The 20,688-nt window shown below is 32.5% G+C and overlaps 1 protein-coding gene across 2 annotated transcripts in view; it reads right to left on the bottom strand.

Moving 5' to 3' along the window:
- Positions 1-656: 656 nt before the first annotated feature.
- Kap-alpha1 (karyopherin alpha1) overlaps positions 657-20,688 on the bottom strand; it is a 183,310-nt gene continuing 163,278 nt past the window's right edge. Inside the window, exon 7 of one of the 2 annotated variants that reach the window (XM_066734640.1) lies at positions 657-1,176. In XM_066734640.1, the coding sequence (XP_066590737.1) occupies positions 980-1,176 (197 nt within the window). In that variant the 3' untranslated portion in view covers positions 657-979. The remainder of the gene's footprint in view (positions 1,177-20,688) is intronic. The other variant, XM_066734639.1, reaches the window with a different exon arrangement.

The raw sequence follows: 20,688 nt of genomic DNA, 5'->3' as shown, positions 1-20,688 counted from the left end.
GCGATCATGCTATATGCTGGTATTCCAAGATCCCGCATAACATCATTCTTCGCGACTGCAGGTTCATCAGAACCTCATTTTACGGACAACCTTAGTACATACTATTCAACGTGCCACTGATATTCGCCTTATCATTTTCGAATTAGAACTAAATTGTGCTTTATTTCGTAAAAGTTTATAACGAAGCAAATGTAGCGAAGTTTCAAACCTACATTCTATATAGCGCAAAACGTTAAAAAAAATGTTGTAATGTAAAAATAACAATAATTTAGACAATGATACAGTGTTATTTTTATATTGTTCTATTATGTTAATTCTTTTAGGTACTTTGATATTATGTAATATATGACAATAATAAATAACATTTAATTAGATAAAGAATAGTATTATCAATTTTATTTCTAAATTAAATTATAATATAAAAGTGATAATTTGGAAAATAAAAAAAGTGATATATCAAAAGAAATTAGCAATAATCAAATAACTTTTATACAAGCAGTAGTAAGGTAAAACAATTATAAATAAAATATTAGGATACGTACTTTTCTTAATCTTTCTCTTGGCCTCTTTGTTGGGTCTCCTGGCCTAATGTGCAATGATGGTAGATAAATTATTCTTTTTTAATTCTTTTATATAATAAAATAATTAAAACTCTTTATTTTACATTTTATTTTTAATTTTAAATTATAAAGTCAGTTTCTAAGAGCATCGGTAAAAGCATATGCTTCGTATTTTTGAATGCTTATTTTTAATAACAATAATTAATAAAATTGAATATGTAGTTTCACTTTACACTATATAATTTATGTATTTATTTATTTTATCGTTTAAGTTTTCCAATCTTAAGAAAATCATTTAATATCAGAACAAAATTAAAATAAGTCATTTTCGTATGTGTGACATTAAAGTTTCTTAATAGATGCTATCGAAATAAAGTTAGACTGCTATAATATGTTTGAATCATTAAATACATGCTGCTTTAAAATTGAAAGTTTTGAACTGACAGCTGGGAAGAATCCGGAGCTGTGAACTGAAACTGTTGATCTTGCGTATCTACAGAAGGAACAATCCGCGTATCTTCTTCTTCAGAACCGAAATAACGTTCAATTATATCAAATGCTTTTTGATAAATATCCATATTATGATGCGACTGTAAAAATTCTATTTTGTCTAGGCCTATAACAAAAAATATATTATAAAATTTATTACCATACAATTATATATTTTTTAAGGAGACATTCTATCTTGTTGGTTGAAATAAAAGCAACGTATATTTTACCATATTTTTGTATATATATATATATATATATATATATATATAATTGAAATAAACAGATACCTATATGTCCTTACATATTATTTATTATATTTTACAGTATATTTAAAAAATTTCTTAATCAAATTATTCACTGCCGTCGAGAATCCTACATACAGAACTATGCTTTGTGGCGGAAGTCATATAGTCATCATAAAAAACATCTCAAAACATTAAATAAAATATTAACACGATCCTTATATAAATTCCATTCTAGAATATGTTACACACATTTAATTCGGGTAAACTAATCAGCATTTGAAAATATATAATTGATTTCTCCCCTATGTTTTCAAAAATTTATCCGTTATAAAGACAGTGTTATATAAAGTTTATCATTAAGGGGATCCACGACCGACGAAAAATTTAATTTAAGTTTATCTTTGAAAATAATAAAAAATATTAACTTTTTAGTAGAGGTTGAATTTACTCGGCTAACAGTGCTTAAGAACGCTACAGGCTTAGAATTTCATTAAAACAATTTTGTTTTTTATGAAAATTATAAACAATAATATTTTGAAAATATTAATAATATTTAAAAAAAAAGTGCTGCAGTGCACTCAAGAAAAGTTCCATGAGTAATTTAAAACCAGAAAGAAGTAAATACGTTCAAAAATGTCGAAGATTCTTTTGAAAAACTAATGCAGCTATTCGAATATAAAATTTGCCTGCTTTATTGACCGAGAAGGATCGTCACGTGCTAGACAAAGACACGTATATATGTTCTCCCACTTTAGGGATATAAATACAGGGTTCTCCAAATAAAACGAAACATCATGGACATAAAATGCTTCTTAACTAAGTAACTAGAAGAGTTAGCAATTTTTGCTATAAGAGCTTTTTGAAGCGTGCTCTGATATGCGTTCAAATATGTTTTGTAGCAAAAATTGTTAACTCTTCTAGTTACTTAGTTAAGAAGCATTTTATGTCCATGATCTGATTCGTTTTATTTGGACAATCCTGTATTTATATCCCTAAAGTGGGACAACATATATACGTGTCTTGGTCTAGCACGTGACGATTCTTCTCGGTCAATAAAGCAGGCAAATTTTATATTCGAATAGCTGTATTAGTTTTTCAAAAGAATCTTCGACATTATTGAACGTATTTACTTCTTTCTGGTTTTAAATTACTCATGGAACTTTTCTTGAGTGCACTGCAGCACTTTTTTTTTAAATATTATTAATATTTTCAAAATATTATTGTTTATAATTTTCATAAAAAACAAAATTGTTTTAATGAAATTCTAAGCCTGTAGCGCTCTTAAGCACTGTTAAACGAGTAAATTCAACCTCTACTAAAACGTTCATATTTTTATTATTTTCAAAGATAAGCTTGAGTTAAATTTTTCGTCGGTCGTGGATCCCCTTAACCGCGCTTTGCTAGGGGGTGAAATTCCTGAGATCACAAAGATTGACAGGAATCTGTAATATCTGTAAATCGTCACAATAGTCTAAGAGCTGGCTACATGTCGAGCAACATGCCCCGGTCCATGGAATATTTAACATGGAAAAGGTTCGATCGGCATCTAAAAAGCAAAAGCCCGACCGTCAAAAGGCGCGCAGGAATAGTCTAAGAGCTGGGCTATATGTCGAGCAACATGCCTCGGTCCATGGAATATTTTACACGGAAAAGGTTCGATCGACATCCAAAAAGCTAACGCCCGACCGTCAGAAGGCGCGCAGGAAGATGTATGCGTGGGCGGGCGTTCAATCATGTAAATTTTCCGACAAAAAAACTGACGATTGGCAAGACTGAAAATTTACAGAAATATTGAGGAACACGTGGAAAAGCAAGGAAAAATTGTCAGAAGGTAAGTGGAAGATAAAGGGTTGTCAGAAGCTGCAAAAGTTGCGAAAAATGTCGGAAAATTTACATGTTAAGCGGCACTTCTGATAATTTGTATTTTTATTGTTTAGATATTTAATAAACTGTGTGCAAATTGTGAAAAGGCAAAGTGAAAGAGACAGTGAGAAAGTCGGACTCGAAGTACGAGAGCGTATTTCGGCGGGCGGCGCAGCGCTCAGCAGACCGATAGCTTTTCTTATGATTTTCACGCCGTACATTTTTTCTGGCACTTCTGACAATTTGGATTTTTATTGTGTTCGTGTTAAAAAAGTTGTGTGCAAATTGTCAGCAGACGAACTGGAAGAGATTTATAAAAATTAAAGTGCCAAATGTGATGACATATTTCGACGCGCGGAGCCGTGTTTAGTAAGACGATCGCTTTTCTCTTGATTTTTGCGCCGTATAATTTTTATTGCAATTATAATTTCTTGAAATGTTTAGAAGAATATTTATAATCAAAATAAAAATAAATTTTTCAATATTCGATTTATAAATGTACATAATATATGAAAAAAAAATTATAGTGGGACTTCCCGCGTAAAAAAATTCAGTCTTAGAAAGATCTTGATAGTGATTTGAACGATATTTGTAAGATCTTTGAAAGATCTTACATTCGTATTTCATGAAGTCTTGCTCTCGTCCATTAACAAGACAAATTGTAAGCCCTTTCTAAGATCTTTCAAATATCTTTCAAATACAGAAATGCCGTTTTGGATTTTCAAAGATGATTTCCAATATGATTTCAAAGATAATTTCAAAGATGGTTTCCAATATGATCTCAACGATAATTTCCAAGATGGTTTCCAAGACGGTTTCAAATATATTTTCAAATATGTTTTCCAAGACGGTTTCTAAGATAATTTCCAAGATGGTTTCCAATATGATTTCGAAGATAGGTTCCAAGACGATTTCAAAGATTTTTTGGTAAAATTTGTAATTGGTAACCCGAGTAGACAGCGAATATAGAGTATTCGATTCAATTGCCGATACTATAGATGCATTTTAAAAAATGCATTATAATTAATTAATTTATTTATTTACCTTAATATATTACCTGTTATAATTATAGACTAACAGTTATCAATTAATTTTACAGCATGAAAATTTTTTTCCGCAGTAGGACTCGAACCTCGAACCGATGTCAGTCTCACGTGCAGCGGTCCGACGTTTAGTCCTATCAACTAACCTAAAAGTTGTTGTACATAACTTCATTTATTTAACTTAAAATATACGACATATTTGTCCATTGTTTCTATCCATGCGAAAATAGTTATCGATAGAAATCGAAGTTTAGACGAGTGGACCAAATGTAAGACTGCGGCACGTGAGACTGACATCGGTTCGAGGTTCGAGTCCCACTGCGGAAAAAAATTTTCATGCTGTAAAATTAATTGATAACTGTTAGTCTATAATTTTAACAGGTAATATATTAAGGTAAATAAATAAATTAATTAATTATAATGCATTTTTTAAAATGCATCTATAGTATCGGCAATTGAATCGAATACTCTATATTCGCTGTCTACTCGGGTTACCAATTACAAATTTTACCAAAAAATTTTTGAAATCGTCTTGGAACCTATCTTCGAAATCATATTGGAAACCATCTTGGAAATTATCTTAGAAACCGTCTTGGAAAACATATTTGAAAATATATATGAAACCGTCTTGGAAACCATCTTTGAAATTATCTTTGAAAATCCAAAACGCCATTTTTGTATTAGAAAGATCTTAGAAAGATCTTACAATTTGTCTTGTTAATAAACGAGAGCAAGACTTCATGAAATACGAATGTAAGATCTTTGAAAGATCTTACGAATATCGTTCAAATCACTATCAAGATCTTTCTAAGACTGAATTTTTTTACGCGGGAAGTCCCACTATAATTTTTTTTTCATATATTATGTACATTTATAAATCGAATATTGAAAAATTTATTTTTATTTTGATTATAAATATTCTTCTAAACATTTCAAGAAATTATAATTGCAATAAAAATTATACGGCGCAAAAATCATGAAAAAAGCGATCGTCTTACTAAACATGGCGCCGCGCGTCCAAATATGCCATCACACTTTACACTTTAATTTTGATAAATCTCTTCCAGTTCGTCTGCTGACAATTTGCACACAACTTTTTTAACACGTACACAATAAAAATCCAAATTGTCAGAAGTGCCAGAAAAAATGTAGGGCGTGAAAATCATAAGAAAAGCTATCGGTCTGCTGAGCGCTGCGCCTCACGCCGAAATACACTCTCGTACTTCGAGTCCGACTTTCTCACTGTCTCTTTCACTTTGTCTTTTCACAATTTGCATACAGTTTATTAAATATCTAAACAATAAAAATACAAATTGTCAGAAGTGCCGCTTAACATGTAAATTTTCCGACATTTTTCGCAACTTTTGCAGCTTCTGACAACCCTTTATCTTCCACTTACCTTCTGACAATTTTTTCCTTGCTTTTCCACGTGTTCCTCAATATTTCTGTAAATTTTCAGTCTTGCCAATCGTCAGATTTTTTTGTCGGAAAATTTACATGATTCAACGCCCGCCCACGCATACATCTTCCTGCGCGCCTTCTGACGGTCGAGCCTTTGCTTTTTGGATGTCGATCGAACCTTTTCCATGTTAAATATTCCATGGACCGAGGCATGTTGTTCGACATGTAGCCAGCTCTCCGTCTACTACAATGCGAAAATTTATTTTTCAAGTTATGGCTGTATTTTTTGATGAATTTTAGTAATAGTGGATAGTTTTAGAAACGCCAAAAGCCTATGCGGGAAAATACGTTGAACAATTTTGGAAACATGAAAAACTAAGAAGAATGATTAAATAATTATATTTCTATTTTAAAAACCACGCATAAATTTATATATTTTCCGATATACCACTCTAGTTAATTTCTCTACGTTTCTAAAAAGTCCAATTACCTGAAGATCCGTTAAAAAATAACAACGCACGCGCGCTACATTCTAAATAAATAAATAAAATATTGTCATAAAATGTACAAAGGGTTAGTGAAATAATGCCCTTCATGTTACCCGGCTTTTTAGAAATGCAAAGAGATTAATTTTGGCAGTACGTTGAAAAATAAAAATTTAGATGTGATATTTGAAATAACAAGGTAATTATTTAAACAAATTTTTTAGTTTTGTATGTTCCAAAAAGTGTCCAATATACTTCACTGTATAAGTTTCTGAGGTTTCCAAAACTACCCAATAACATTAAAATATGTAAAAAAAATATGGTCAAAATTTGCCAAATAAACTTCTGATTAATATACCGACATTACAGGATAAATTTAGTCGGTATTCTCCAAACAAACTTCTGTAAAGATTTTCAACCTATCCTAGTGTTCTACAGATGCCATAACATTATCTAAAGGTGTTCTTTAGAAAAGGACCCTGCAATTTTCTTATGGAAATTAGGTTTCGGTGAAATTTGCATAACCTTTGTAAAAATATAGATGATTACTTGCTGATCAAAAGTTACCATAGACGTGATCTTCAATAATCAAGTTTACGACCTCTACTGCATTAATAAAGTCAGGAGAACTGGCTTAGCTCAACATTGGAACTTGAATATCTAATTATTATTTTTTTTTCGCGTCATGTTTATTCAGTTATATAAAAGAAGCAACGATAATAAGTATTTAAGTATTTTATTTCTTCTAAAATAATATTTTAATTTCTTAAATAATTATTAAGTCGTAATAAAGTTAAGTAATATTTTTTACATATGCTTTCTGTTAAGGTACCAAACTGATTTCATTAATTGGTATAAGCTAATAAAGAAGTATCTTTTATGCCTAATTAAATCAAATGTAGTTAATTGCGAAGTGCCATATTAACTTCAACAATGGCCAATAAAAGGCGTATGCCTTGTTTTATTTGTAACATAGCACTTCTTCATCTCGATCAGTGCGTGCCATATTTTTAGGAAGAAGTGCTATGTTACAAATAAAACAAGGCATACGTCTTTTATTGGCCATTGTTGAAGTTAATATGGCACTTCGCAATTACCTACATTTGATTTAATTAGGCATAAAAAATACTTCTTTATCAGCTTATACCAATTAATGAAATCAGTTTGGTACCTTAACAGCAAGTATATGTAAAAAATATTACTTACCTTTATTACGCCTTAATCATTATTTAACAAATTAAAACATTATTTTAGAAGAAATAAAATACTTAAATACTTATTATCGTTTCTTCTTTTATATAGCTGAATAAACATGACGCGAAAAAAAAAAAAATTAGATATTCAATTTCCAATGCTGAGCTAAGCCAGTTCTCCTGACTTTATTAATGCAGTAGAGGTCGTAAACTTGATTATTGAAGGTCACGTCTATGGTAACTTTTGGTCAGCAAGTAATCATCTATATTTTTACAAAGTTTAAGCAATTTCACCGAAACCCAATTTCCATAAGAAAATTGCGGGGTCCTTTAGCAAAAATTCGAAAACTAGATTGTTTAAATAATCTTCATAGTAAACCATTACATTACTGTTGCATAACATTGGAAGTATAAGCCAGAATGCTTTAATATTTCAAAGTTACATAACATATACATATATTAAATATACATTTGATACCTCTTTAAGTATTTTAAGAGAATAAATGTTATATTTCTATATTATACACAGAGTTCGGAAAAATTCATTCGTGAATTAAAAAATAACTTTCTTTTTCATAAGTATCATTTACGAATTAAATTTTTTTTCATGAAACTCATGAGTAAATTAAATATTGAGAATTAACAAAAAAAAATAACTTTATTTGTTAATGATTAAAAAATGTATTAATTCATTTATGAATAGAATTAAATTATTTGTTTCAATTATCAACGTACAATTTATGTGTTGAATTGAATCGTTTACATTTGATTCGCAAATTATTCATTACAAATAAAAATGGAGTTTTTCTTCTCAAATTGTGTTCAATTTGTAAAATTGTATGTGGAAATGAAAACTGTAATTTAATGAAAATATGTAAAATGTTCTTTAATTAGTTAAATAGTTTTTCTTTGGAATCAAATTGGGAATATTATAACCTTCTCTGAAAAAACACTAACATGTAAAGAAAATACGGCTAATAATTCAAAGTATATTATTCAAACTAAGAACCTCTACCACTAAAAAGCCTTAATAATCAAATAATATAGAAAAAATATAAACAAGAATAATTAATTCATGATAAAAACCTCTACAATAAAATAACGAAATATTACAGAAAAAAATTCAGAATAAAATATTTGGAAGTAAAACAAATCACAATTAATTATTTTAGATGAGAAAGTAATTTTTCTGGTTACTTAACCTATTAATCAATCAATGGGTGCGCGGTGTGTCCAGAGCCCCCAAGAACAGAAATTTATCGATAACTTAGGGAAAAATTTGTGTAGTCAATTATAAATATTAGCGTTTAATTAATATAAGTAACTTAAAGAAATTTGACTGGTATTATATACAAAAAGGGAACATAGCATAGATGATATTTATTGAAAAATAAATTTGAATTCGTAAATATTTTACGTTAAATAATAAAAAATAAATAGGGTGTCCGTGGTACCCCACGCGTCTACCCACGTAAAGAAAAAATACGCGCTTATAGGCGGGTTAACGCCCAAGGTTCCGAATTTTTAGGAAACCTTCAATACGATATGAGGTAAAAGTTAGCCCACGCTTTCAGCCCACCCTTACTGGCGCCAGTTGAAAAACGCTGCGAATGCTTAATTCTGCTGAAAATTGCTCTATTTCATAATTTCAATCAATTAAAAAACTTAGATTGTTTATAAAGCAATAAACTAAATTTATTTGCAGGTAAACAAATATCCTTTGAAACGTTTTCAAGCAATAATCAAAATAAACCTTAGGCGACAATTCTTACCAATAACCGTGTTGTAGGAAATTATATTAATTTTTTTTAAATATCCTATTTTGTAGTCTATTAAGTGCTGAATAAAATAGTATAGTTTTCGTAAGGGATCGCAACCCCTTAATACCTTTTTTTAAGCAAAAAAGTACAATTTCACTCAAAACCTCATTTTACGTAAGCGTGGGCTGAGTTTTTCAATTAGCTGGAAAGCTTTTTGATTATTCTCCACCATACCATCTTAAAGCGTATTAAACGCTGTATACGATAGTCTGAATTACGTAAGGGATCGCGACTCCCTTGTAATGAAGTTCCCCGTCACGTATCCGAGAAACTGAATAAAGAATGTAAACGCTACCGAACAACGGATATTATTAATCCCTACGTTATCGACTCGTCAGACAGGCTCACGAGTGGATTATAGTTAACGTCAAGGATAGACACCGTTGATTGACAGAGGCCCTGATGAAAAGACCAGCGCTTCATAAAGCGATGTCCAGGTTGTCCTGGCGAGTAAGGCAGGGCCATTCCGAACAACCCAGGGAACCTGAGATAAGGAGAAGCGGCCTCGGGGAGTCCTAAAACAAGAACGGGTATTTCTATAAGTCCCCATGAGGAGGGGAAGTAGAACATCGAATCTGGCTTGAACGTTCGTTATATCCCTTCTCTTCAAATTTTCTATACTGCTGCTGGCTAGCGGTTAACTTCATTTTCGTTGGTAAAAGCTTGTTTCTGGCATCACTGACATCACTGTACAGCGTAGCATAATCAAAATGCGGAGTTGGCAACGCTGAGTCAGTGATGCCAGAATGCCTACGAAACTACCCCCCACAATGACTACCAGCTTCTCACAGTCACATAGGTAGCCTCGTCTATCGGTGAGGCACACACCATTACCTCGATGCGTGCGTATTTCGGCTTCCACCGCTTCACTTCGTTCACCTTCGGTAACCAGTGATTACGAGAGAGAGGGGTATAGTTTTCTCGGACCTATCACTCGCTCTCAATCTTACCTTCGTTTATCCGGCGAGTCGAGGAAAAATCCTTTTCAGCCAGCTCGGCGAGTATTCCAATCAAATTAATAAAAATAATTAGAAAAAATTTTATATTTAGTTTTATTTTTTTTTTTTAAAGCGGTAAATCTTAAGGAGTGAAAATTTGCAAAAATTCGAAATCATAAGGGGTGTGCTTACAGCGGGGGGGGGGGGTGTAAAAGGGGTAACCAAAAATATTTCGACTTCTATACGCCGTAGAATAAATTTTTTTTTTATTTTACTCAGAAAAATATTCTCTAAAACTATTATCCAACAATATTCTTTGTAGCGGAATCGGTTAAAAAGTTATTCAGGAGAAAAGGATACAAATGTTGTAATTTTAACTTATTTAATTTAATATTTTGAATTCGGCTATTTTAATCGAAAATAAGTTCAAATATTTTGTATAGGGCATTTAATTAGCTATAATTCTAGCTAGTTAAAATATGATTTTCGTCAAATAGAACCATAGATAGAGGGCATCGAAGTTTATTATTTTAACTACTTGTTTTGCTCAATGAATGAAATACACATCTTCACTATGTTTTATGTTGAAACATTAAGCTCCTGATGTTTTCAATGTATTTGTGAAAAGTGCCTTAAAGAATAAACTCTTTTCCACACCACCATGGAAGTAGAGTTGTCGAGGCATATTTTTTTTAACGCGGTATCTCTAGAAGGTATATTCCATAGGGTTGCTTACTGAGCTAGTTTCGAGACAATTGTAACGAGCTGGGTCATAGGGAATCTCTCATTAAAGATATTTAATTTTTCAGGTTATTAATAAATATATAAAGTAAATGTCAATCTTAAATAATATAAGGTAATGAAAATGACATAGAAATGTTTACAACAAATTTATATGATTCCCTCAAATTTCCCGTTTTAATTTAATTTATAATTATTCACTTCAAATAATTATATATCTTAAACAAGACATCTTTCACTATTTCAAGAACATATTCTTAAACTCCATAGTTGTTAGGTAAAGGTATATTTTGCTTTGGTTTAAATAAGAAAATAAATGTATTGAAATATTCATATTTTTTACTATAAAAACGTAAATTCTAATAAATGAAAACATCTAAATATAGCATAAAATATTTTTATTTTAAAACCTTTTCCTTCACATTTATCAAAATAATTTCTGTAATAAATATATCTTACTATACATACATACTTTTTATTTTTAAAAGGTAAGGTTATTAAAAACAAATTATTATATTTACTTCTATATTCATTTTCTTTCATTATAGCTAATTTATATTAAAATAGATATAGGGGAAAGTAGTCGAATATCGGTCAAACTGTTAATATTGATCGCTTAATTTTGCAAAATAGAATTGAGCTATACGATAATCCTGATAGACTGTGAATTAATAAGGCAGAAACTTTATAGTAATAAAGGTTTTGGATGACTTTGTCGAAAATTCGGGCGTTCCTAACGAAAACAAATTCATGTACGAGTTTCTTATAAGAGTTATACTTCATTGTATGGGGTGTGCACTTGGGTGTGTGGCAAATGAGTCTATATTATAAAATTATTGCCATAAATAAAGCTACGTCGTGATTTAATGTAAGTTTTATATTTTTCATTAAAATAGACAATTTTCATATTGGTGATTATAAATGAGCTTGATCATTTTCGTGCATACGCGGGTAATTTCAATCACGTTGGCCGATATTAACCGCCTTTGATCAATGTTAGTCATTAGATTTACTACTTTCTTTATACTTTGAACAAATTCGTCAGCAATAAAACAATAAAAAATAAAAGAATCTTTTTTAAGAAGACAGAAAATGACATTTGTCTAAAATGTAAAAAAAATAGGTAGGGATGATCTATGGTAGCGTTTTTGGTCATATGGAGCATTGGTCCATCCTATCAGGGATGCCACATTCCAGCTATTAGCAACGAAAATGAAGTTAACCGTTAGTCAGTCGCACTATCGAGAATTTGAGGGAAAGGGATACACCCACAGCTATGCCTTGTCAGTATAGGTGTGATTTGGACTTCGGAAGATTTCTGCTTTAGAGGAAGAGCGACTACCGCTAACCAACACATTTTAACGTGTCATCCGTGTGAAGTGATGCTGCGTTTACCCAAAAACTCGATGGAAATCAAAATTTTTTTCCTAAATTAGTTTTTAATTTTTATAAAATGCTTATATGTAGCCATTAATTAGTTAGGTTTGGTAATAAATGCAAAAAATGCGTTCTTATTATAACAAATAATGTGAGTTGAGATTTTGTAAACTCAATGTTTTTATATTTAACTGCAACAAATGCATTTTTATATTTATTATTGAGTCCAATAAGTTAATGGCTATTAAAAAAAAATCTGTGCCAAGAATCGAACCCGAGCCCACCGCGTGACAATCTGCCATTCTACCGCCTGCGCTACAAGACTCACTTAGCGTTACAAAAGCAAAACAGCCATTTTTCGGCTTACTCTAATTCTTTTATTAGCTAGTCATAAACGATAAAGAATTAGCTGAAAAAATAAGTACATTTATTTACACATTATTATTACATATGACTTATTATATTTTTTAATTTGAAGCATACATTTTACATGAAGATACGTTAATTTAAGGGTATCCACACATGCAGTACTTTAAATAAAAAACTCTATTCCTATGTTCCACTGTCATAAATGATTCTGTTACACGTAACATATAATATTGTTTAATTTATTCATGATCGGGAATATTTACATTTTCCGGTGACAAATTATTTACTTGCATAATTTGTTGATCAAGGTTAACTCTTTCTAATATACCTTTACATATTAAATTGGTGAGAAACTATACCAATTTCAATATAAAAATATTGCTATATAGCCCAGCTCTTATAGGTAGCTCTGTTAAAGTGACATTTCAGCTCTTATGGAGCAGCTAGTTCATATGTTCGAAGCGTAAGTATACTCTTACTTTTCTCAATATACAGGGTTCCCCACGAACGATGGCCATGTTAATACCATCGGGTAGGGTAAGAAAATCTAAATAAAAAGTTTCTACAAACTTTTTTCCTAGTACTTTTGGTTAAAAAGTTATTTGCAATTAAAGATTATCGATTATAGTAGCCCTTCTTTAAGAGGAAGATTGTTTTGGTCGCGTTATAAACTGAAAAATGCTAAGATTCTGTGAATTAGAATACTAAGAAAATCACAAAGCCAAACATCTACTTGAGTATATGGTGTGTTTATATTTTGATTGTTTTTATAGCGCTCAAACTCGAAGCTGCCGATCGGTCTTCAACCACTTCAATAGGCTTAAGTAGATGTTTGGCTTTGTATTTTTCTTAGTTTTTTAATTCACAGAATCTTAGCATTTTATAACTTACAATGCGACCAAAACAATCTTCCTCTTTAAAAAAGGAGCTACTATAATAGATAATTTTTAATTGCAAATAACTTTTGAACCAAAAGTGCTAGCAAAAAAGTTTTTAGAAACTTTTTACTTAGATTTCCGTCCCCTGTCCAATGGTATCAGTTTGGCCATCTTTCGTGGGACACCCTGTATAATGTAAAATTTGAAAAGTATAAAATGTCTTGTGTAATATTTTTACATAATTTACACAAGGCAGTTATTAGTAAATTACCAGTATTTATTCTTGTTTCATTTCATAAATTTATTTTTCAGAACGTCGAACGACCAATTATTGTTAGATAATAAGTAAACTTTTTTCACCGTCCAGTACACATTCTATATTTTAAGTATTCTTTTAATTAATTGAATTAATTTGTTTCTCCCTTAGTTGAAATGGAAGATGAAATAGCCGCCATGGCTGACTTGGGTTCCACCACCCACCAGCGCAGCGATGCGCTGGAAGAACTGTCGCGACAGCTGGTGAAGCAGCAGCAAAAACAGCCGCAGCAACAACAACAACAGCAACAGCTGCAGCCGCAGTAAATAATGCTGGCACGTCACCGTAAGTATTAATATTCAATATATTTATTTATTATTTCTCCTCCAGTCATTATATTTATACAATCTTTCTTTCTCAGCTGCAATTTGTGTGTCGCTTTGGTAATAAGTTCATTTATGTAGTAAAAAATTCACATTTCAGTCAATTTACTATCATAAATTTTTCTTTTATTTAATTCTTAATAAATTAAATTATTCATTTTCCATTATCTTACAGATAACAAATATGATGGTGGAAAGGCGCGCCGGCATTGGGCGCAATTGCGTGGTGGAGGATGGAGAGGAAGAGGATGGGGAGGGAGAGGAGGTTATGCCCCTATAATAAAAATTATTACATAAATTAAAAAAATAACTAAATTCAAATCTGTGAAATTCATTTTTATTTCCTTATCTTTTATTATAGACACTAAATGTGCAATCTGCAGGTGACATGCCCTTTTTTAAATAAAACATCCAAAAAATATTTATTGATGCGTTTAGTATTAATAATATTACCGATTAGAGCTTGAAGCGAATATCGACATTACTTAATTTTATAGTTAATGATACTGTTGCTTCTATAATATACTTAGTTAATATTAATATTGAGAGCAAGACAATTAAAAGTATTTGCATTGATATGAAATATATATACAGGGAGGTTCTCTAACGGCAGCATATAGGAGATTCGTGTTAGTTGACTATAGCGCTCAGGATGGTGGTTTCTGAGAACGCTGATTGGTCAATATCATGTAGTGCCAACATGAAATGGTCCGTTACCAATAGATGAATACGAAAAATGAGACCCCTCCGCCATTTTGGAGTGGAGAAGTGTTTACATGCTAGTTGTAGCAGAAAGAGGTGTGAAATGAAAAAATGTCAAATAGTGAAGTTACTAAAGTAAAAATGGAAAATAATGAATGGAAATTTCGAATATTCTTACTTTCCATTCATTATTTTTCATTTTTACTTTAGTAACATCAGTATTTGACATTTTTCCATTTCACACCTCTTTCTTCTACAACTAGCATGCAAACACTTCTCCACTCCAAAATGGCAGATGGGTCTCATTTTTCGTATTCATCTATTGGTAACGGACCATTTCATGTTGGCACTACATGATATTGACCAATCAGCGCTCTCAGATACCATCATCCTGAGCGCTGTAGTCAACTAACACGAATCTCCTATATGCCGCCGTTAGAGAACCTCCCTGTATATGATATATATACGTATCATACCCCTGAACCTCCTTAATATTGTTTCTTTATAATACGAAAAGAATGATTAAAATTGATTGATATTTGTCTAAATGAGTGTTATTTTTTTGACAACATTAAGTCGAAATATGTCCCGCAGCGCAGTTTTCGTACGTTCTTGCAAGAATTACTTAGCAGTCAAACGGTTAATACATAAACATGGAGTTTATTATACCTCAACTCATTTGATATTATAAGAACGCATTTTTTGTATTTATTATCAAATCTAAGTTAATGGCTACGTAATAAGCATTTTACAATAATTGAAAACTAATTTAGGAAAGTTTTAATTTTTCGAGCTGGGACCTTTGGTAATTTAACTTTTACCGAAGCATTAGGAAAAGGATTTTTTTTTGCTTCGCGAGTCGGTTGGTAAACGTAGTATAGAGTAAGAGAGATGTTCGAGAATCGACATCGTTCCTTTTCGCTCCCGAGACCTACCGAAGCATGTCGGAGGAGACCAATACACGTATGTCCCGGTGGAAGAGTGTGCGTGCAACGACTGGTGAAGCATCTCACGAACCTAGCAGCCGCTTTCTTTGTGTGGGAGCTGCGTGCGTAGCAGACAGCGGGGTGGGGACGAAAGTCCGACCACGATCTGGCTGCACTGGTCGGAGCGCGACCATGGGACTGTGCTGATGTGTCCGTACGTGCTAGTGAGCGCGTGACGCGGCACTCAACCGCCGTGAGTTCGTTTTCGTACGTGAGACGTGTGCTATAGGCCAGTCTGCACGTACGTCACGACTGGATACCGGCCAATGCATATATATAGTGGGTTGTGCAGGGGCGTAGTTAGCCCGTTGGAATGTGTCTCGGTGCCCTCCGTAATCCCATAGACTTGCGCTATGGCTGGACGGACCGCGAAAATTGCCCCCGTGGTTGTCCGCCCCTGGCAAGCTCTATGCTTGGCAATGATATCACATGTTTCCGCACTCCTCACCACCACCTATGTGTGGGTGGTGAGGGATAAATGTATGCTCCTCAGCATGTAGGTTTGCGAGGCTCGGACTTACGTACGGAATCCTCCCCTCTCTCCACGACCTAACACACTAAGCGACCCTGGCTATCGCTACCGTCCAAATGCACGGCCGCAGGGCCGTATGAGATGCATTGAGAATGGGGTCGAAAGACCCAAATGATAACGTAGGGTTGTTGGCCACCCAACTGACCAACTGACGCCCTGTTAACGATGAATAAGGACAGGCGTAGGTAATGGAAAACCTGTAATGAGAGCGGCCCCTCACAATGACGGGAGTAATGTTACACTCTTCATATCCTTATTTAAGCAAATAACTGAGATTTCGAGTGAAATTTCAGTCATTTGCTTAAAAAAAGCTATTAAGGGAGTTGCGATCCTTTACGAAAACTATACTATTTTATTCAGCACTTAATAGACTACAAAATAGGATATTTAAAGAAAATTAAAAATAATTTTCTACAACACGATTATTGATAAAAATTGTCGGTTGAGGTTTATTTGGATTATTGCTAATAAAAGGTTTTAGAGGGTATTTTTTTATCATTCAAATAAATTTAGTTTATTGTTTTATAAGCAATCTAAGTTTTTTGATTGACTGAAATTATGAAATATAGCAATTTTCAGCGGAATTAAGCATTCGCAGTGTTTTTCAACTGCTGGTGCTCGTAAGGGTGGGCTGAAAGCGTGGGCTAACTTCAGCCTCACCAACGCGATTGTTTCTTATGTTATCGAAGTCGAAAAAACGTTTTTTCCAAATATTCAGACGTAGAATTTTATGCTCTTTTAAAATCCGCGCTTCAAATTTTGATTGGGCATCAAGGCAAAAATATATTATCGATTTTAACATAAAAAACGTGATAATTTTCGTTACAAAATGTTTATTCCGGATTTTTTGCTTTAATGTTCCCGCAAAGAATTCAAGCTCTAATTATAACCAGGGGTGATGATGGCAGTTGAAGTTCAACACAGAATTTTGATTTAATCATGGAACCATTCCATTTTACAATATGGGGGCAAAAACGAAAATATTCTACATAAATCCAAGCTAATTTTTTTCTTGGAAACTATTGAGCTTAGTACATATTATCTAAGAAAAAATTCCTTAGAAATTATTAAAGAATATCCTAAAATTTTGTACAAATTTTTAGAGATGATTTTTGGTTTTCAAACATAATAAAATTTAATTTCCAATTTTTTTTTATTCTGAAAAATGTTTAGGGCATTCTTTGATCGATTCTAAGATATTTTTATTGTGTTAATTTTTGTATTAAATTCATTAGTTTCTGGAAAAAAATATTAAGGTTCACATATTCTACTTATTGCATAATCTAGAGACAACGACGAGGACGTAGTACAATTTTGTTTCCTTTGGGGTGCTTTATTAAAGTGAGTCCCCTTGTGCCTCTCACGAATACGTTAATATTTTTAGTGCTATTTCTTGAAACATTGAATACAAAATGAAATTGCCCACTTTTCGTAGAAAATTCTAGTTCTTAAGGCACAATTAGAACAGGATTTCAGTTGCGTTAGTTTATGCATGTCGTGTACTTTTCTTTTTAGTTGCCCCTGTCTTATGTAACTTTTGGCTGTTGAAAATGTAAAATCTTTTCTTTCAACTTTTTTTTCCTCAACAGTGGTAGCATTGCATATTACCAATATATTTACGATAGAAGCTTGGATGAGTCTTATAAAAACAATCTACGTCCACTTTTTTGAGCGAGTACTCGGAAACAAATTATTGCAATGTCCATCTTGGACATCATTACCACCCATAAAGTGGTTGTAGGCTCGAACAGCTTTCAAGAAAAGAACCTCAACTTTTTTTCGTTGTTGCGAACTATATCTTTTCGAAGGTAATAACGGAGTTACCAATGCAGTATTAGAAATAATCGAAACTAGCTTCGAATCCATAACAGTAATATAGTTAATATCGCTATTTTTATCATGCTTCACAATATACTCACCTCTTTGAGCTTTATTATTCAAAACATTATTATTTTGGACTCTATTTTCTCTAATAGTACCTGTGCATTTTAATCCTAGGTTTTCCAAATGCACGACAAAATGCAAATTAGTGAAATAATTCTCGAAATATAGATGGAACTGAGATTTTTTGCCTGCAGGTATTATACTGAAAATCGGTTGTAATAAGTTTATCACAATACGAGAACCTAACCCACATTTACTGAATTTATACCCCGTTATAGATTTTTTCCCGAAATATAAGTGAAAATACAATACAAAACCATCACAAGTGCAAAAACCTTCAAATTTCAGACAAAATCGTGAGTTTTCCTCGAATAAATTGTTTCAATGACGTTTTCGCATACGATTTTGCCTTTATCTCATCTATAGAAAAAGCAGTTCTCCATATACCGAATTTCAGAATATTACTTTGCCATAGATTAAGTAATGTAAGAACACGCCAACCATAATCATTTAAATTGTGATCTTTAGTTTTAGAATATTTCAATCCTGATTTGATTTTTTCAAACACATTGTGTGACATTACAGAAGAAACGACATTACAAGATAAAAAGGGGTCTGTTGACCAGCAGTGAAGTCAGTCTGGGACTAAAATGATCCCCTACTGTCCCTCCACGAACTCACTAACACACAAAGCTGCTCAAGCATCCGTGAGAGCACCTACCCCCAGTACTGCCTCCTAAAACGTTGCAAACGTATACCAATACTTCAGTACATACACTGCAGGCCAAAAGTTTAGGACTACTTAGTAAAATTGTCAAAAAGACAGGCTCTTCTTTAAGTGCGTGTAGTTTGGCAACCCTAAGAGGTAGAACAAATTTAAGGATATTGTCGTGAAGCTTATCAAATTCCGCATCTTGCTACATTAATTTGACCTAAAAAAATCTAATGGGTGACTGTATTAAAGGTGAAAGATAACGTAAAATTCTTGATATCTCTTTATATATGGATATTCAATTTCAATGACTTGCACCGGGTATAGTAATAGTCTTACGAAGTTGAAACTTAAGTATATGAAAGCTTGAAACTTAAGCTTTCATTTAAGACCAAAGATATATATGAATTGTTATTTGATCCGCAGTTATTTGAAAATTAGTCGAGCAGTGCGCGACCAGCATTTTATCCGCAAAACATTTGCTCGCTAAGCTCTAAGAACAAATGCAGGTCGATATAAACTATGAGTGCCAAACGGGTACCACTTTTAATTTTTTTTTATTTTGATTATTAACAACACTACGTGTTCCAATTCAATCAATAAAAGTATAAATATATTAATTGTATTTAAGCTTTCATTGATTTATTTGAAACCGTAGAATAGTAGTTAATGAAATTAAAGAAAAGTTAAACGTGGTTCCCCCTTTTGGCACCCATAATTTATACCGACCTGAATGTTTCAAGAGCTTAGCGAGCAGATGTTTTACGGAAAAAATACTGGCCGTACACTGCTTCATTAATTATCAAATAACTGCGGACCTAATAAAAATTTATAAACGTTTTTGGACTTGAATGAAAGCTAAAGATTCAAGATTTCACCTATTTGAATTTCAAATGCCTCAGACAATTATTATGAACGGTGCAAAGAATTGAAATTTGATATCCATAAATAAAGAGACGTCAAAAATGTTATCATATTCCTCTCCTTTAACACAGGCATCCATTAGATTTTTTCAGGTCAAATCAATGTAGTAGGAGGCGGAATTTAATAAGCTTCACGACGATATCCTTAAATTTGTTCTACCTCTTAGGGTTGCCAAACTACACGCGCTTAAGGTGATGCATTAAGCGACGCAAACACTCATTCAAGTTTATCTCGCAAACTATTAGGAATATGAACTTTTTTGTAGAGATTAAATTTACTCTTTTGACTGTACTGAAGCGCGCTACAAACTCGGTTTCTCAAAATTATAAAAAAAAATTTTCATAAAAATTATAAATACATGTAATTTTGTTGGTCCTAATAATATTGAAAATTAGGTCTTGTAGCGCCCTAAAGAAAAGTTCTATGACTAATTTGAGATCAAGAAGAAACAAATATACCTAAAAATGTGGAAGATTTTGTTGAAAAACTAAATTAGCTATTAGAAGACAAGTTTTACACTGTTTTACCGACGGAGAAGTTTCACAGTACGTTAGACAAGGACGGGCCTATTAGCTTTCTCGCTTTAGAAGGGGTTTCCAGTCGGTCCCCATTATTCCCCGCTAAACAAATCAACTCTCCTTCACACAGCAAGATGGCTGGCTAACGCTGCCTGTCGGTGTGAATCCGTAGCGGAATGGAAGAACATAATTATTTGTAGATTTCAGGGTTAGGTTTTCGCAAATCCGGCATTGTACCGCCCTTCCATATCATTTCCGGCAGCTACTATAAATATCTCAAATCATTTTGTCATCTACAAGTCTCAAAAAACTTGAATTAGTTGACTAAAGCGTGACTCGTAGCAGCCGACGCTGATCGCTAAGTTGTGTAGCGCATCAGCGTCGGC

Source organism: Prorops nasuta, unplaced genomic scaffold (genome assembly GCF_024137725.1).
Source record: "Prorops nasuta isolate Cenicafe-Biocafe unplaced genomic scaffold, Cenicafe_Pnas_1.2 PNAS00013, whole genome shotgun sequence".
Taxonomy (NCBI): domain Eukaryota; kingdom Metazoa; phylum Arthropoda; class Insecta; order Hymenoptera; family Bethylidae; genus Prorops; species Prorops nasuta.
The sequence above is the reverse complement of the archived record's forward strand: the minus strand, read 5'-3'. Positions and strand labels throughout refer to the sequence as shown.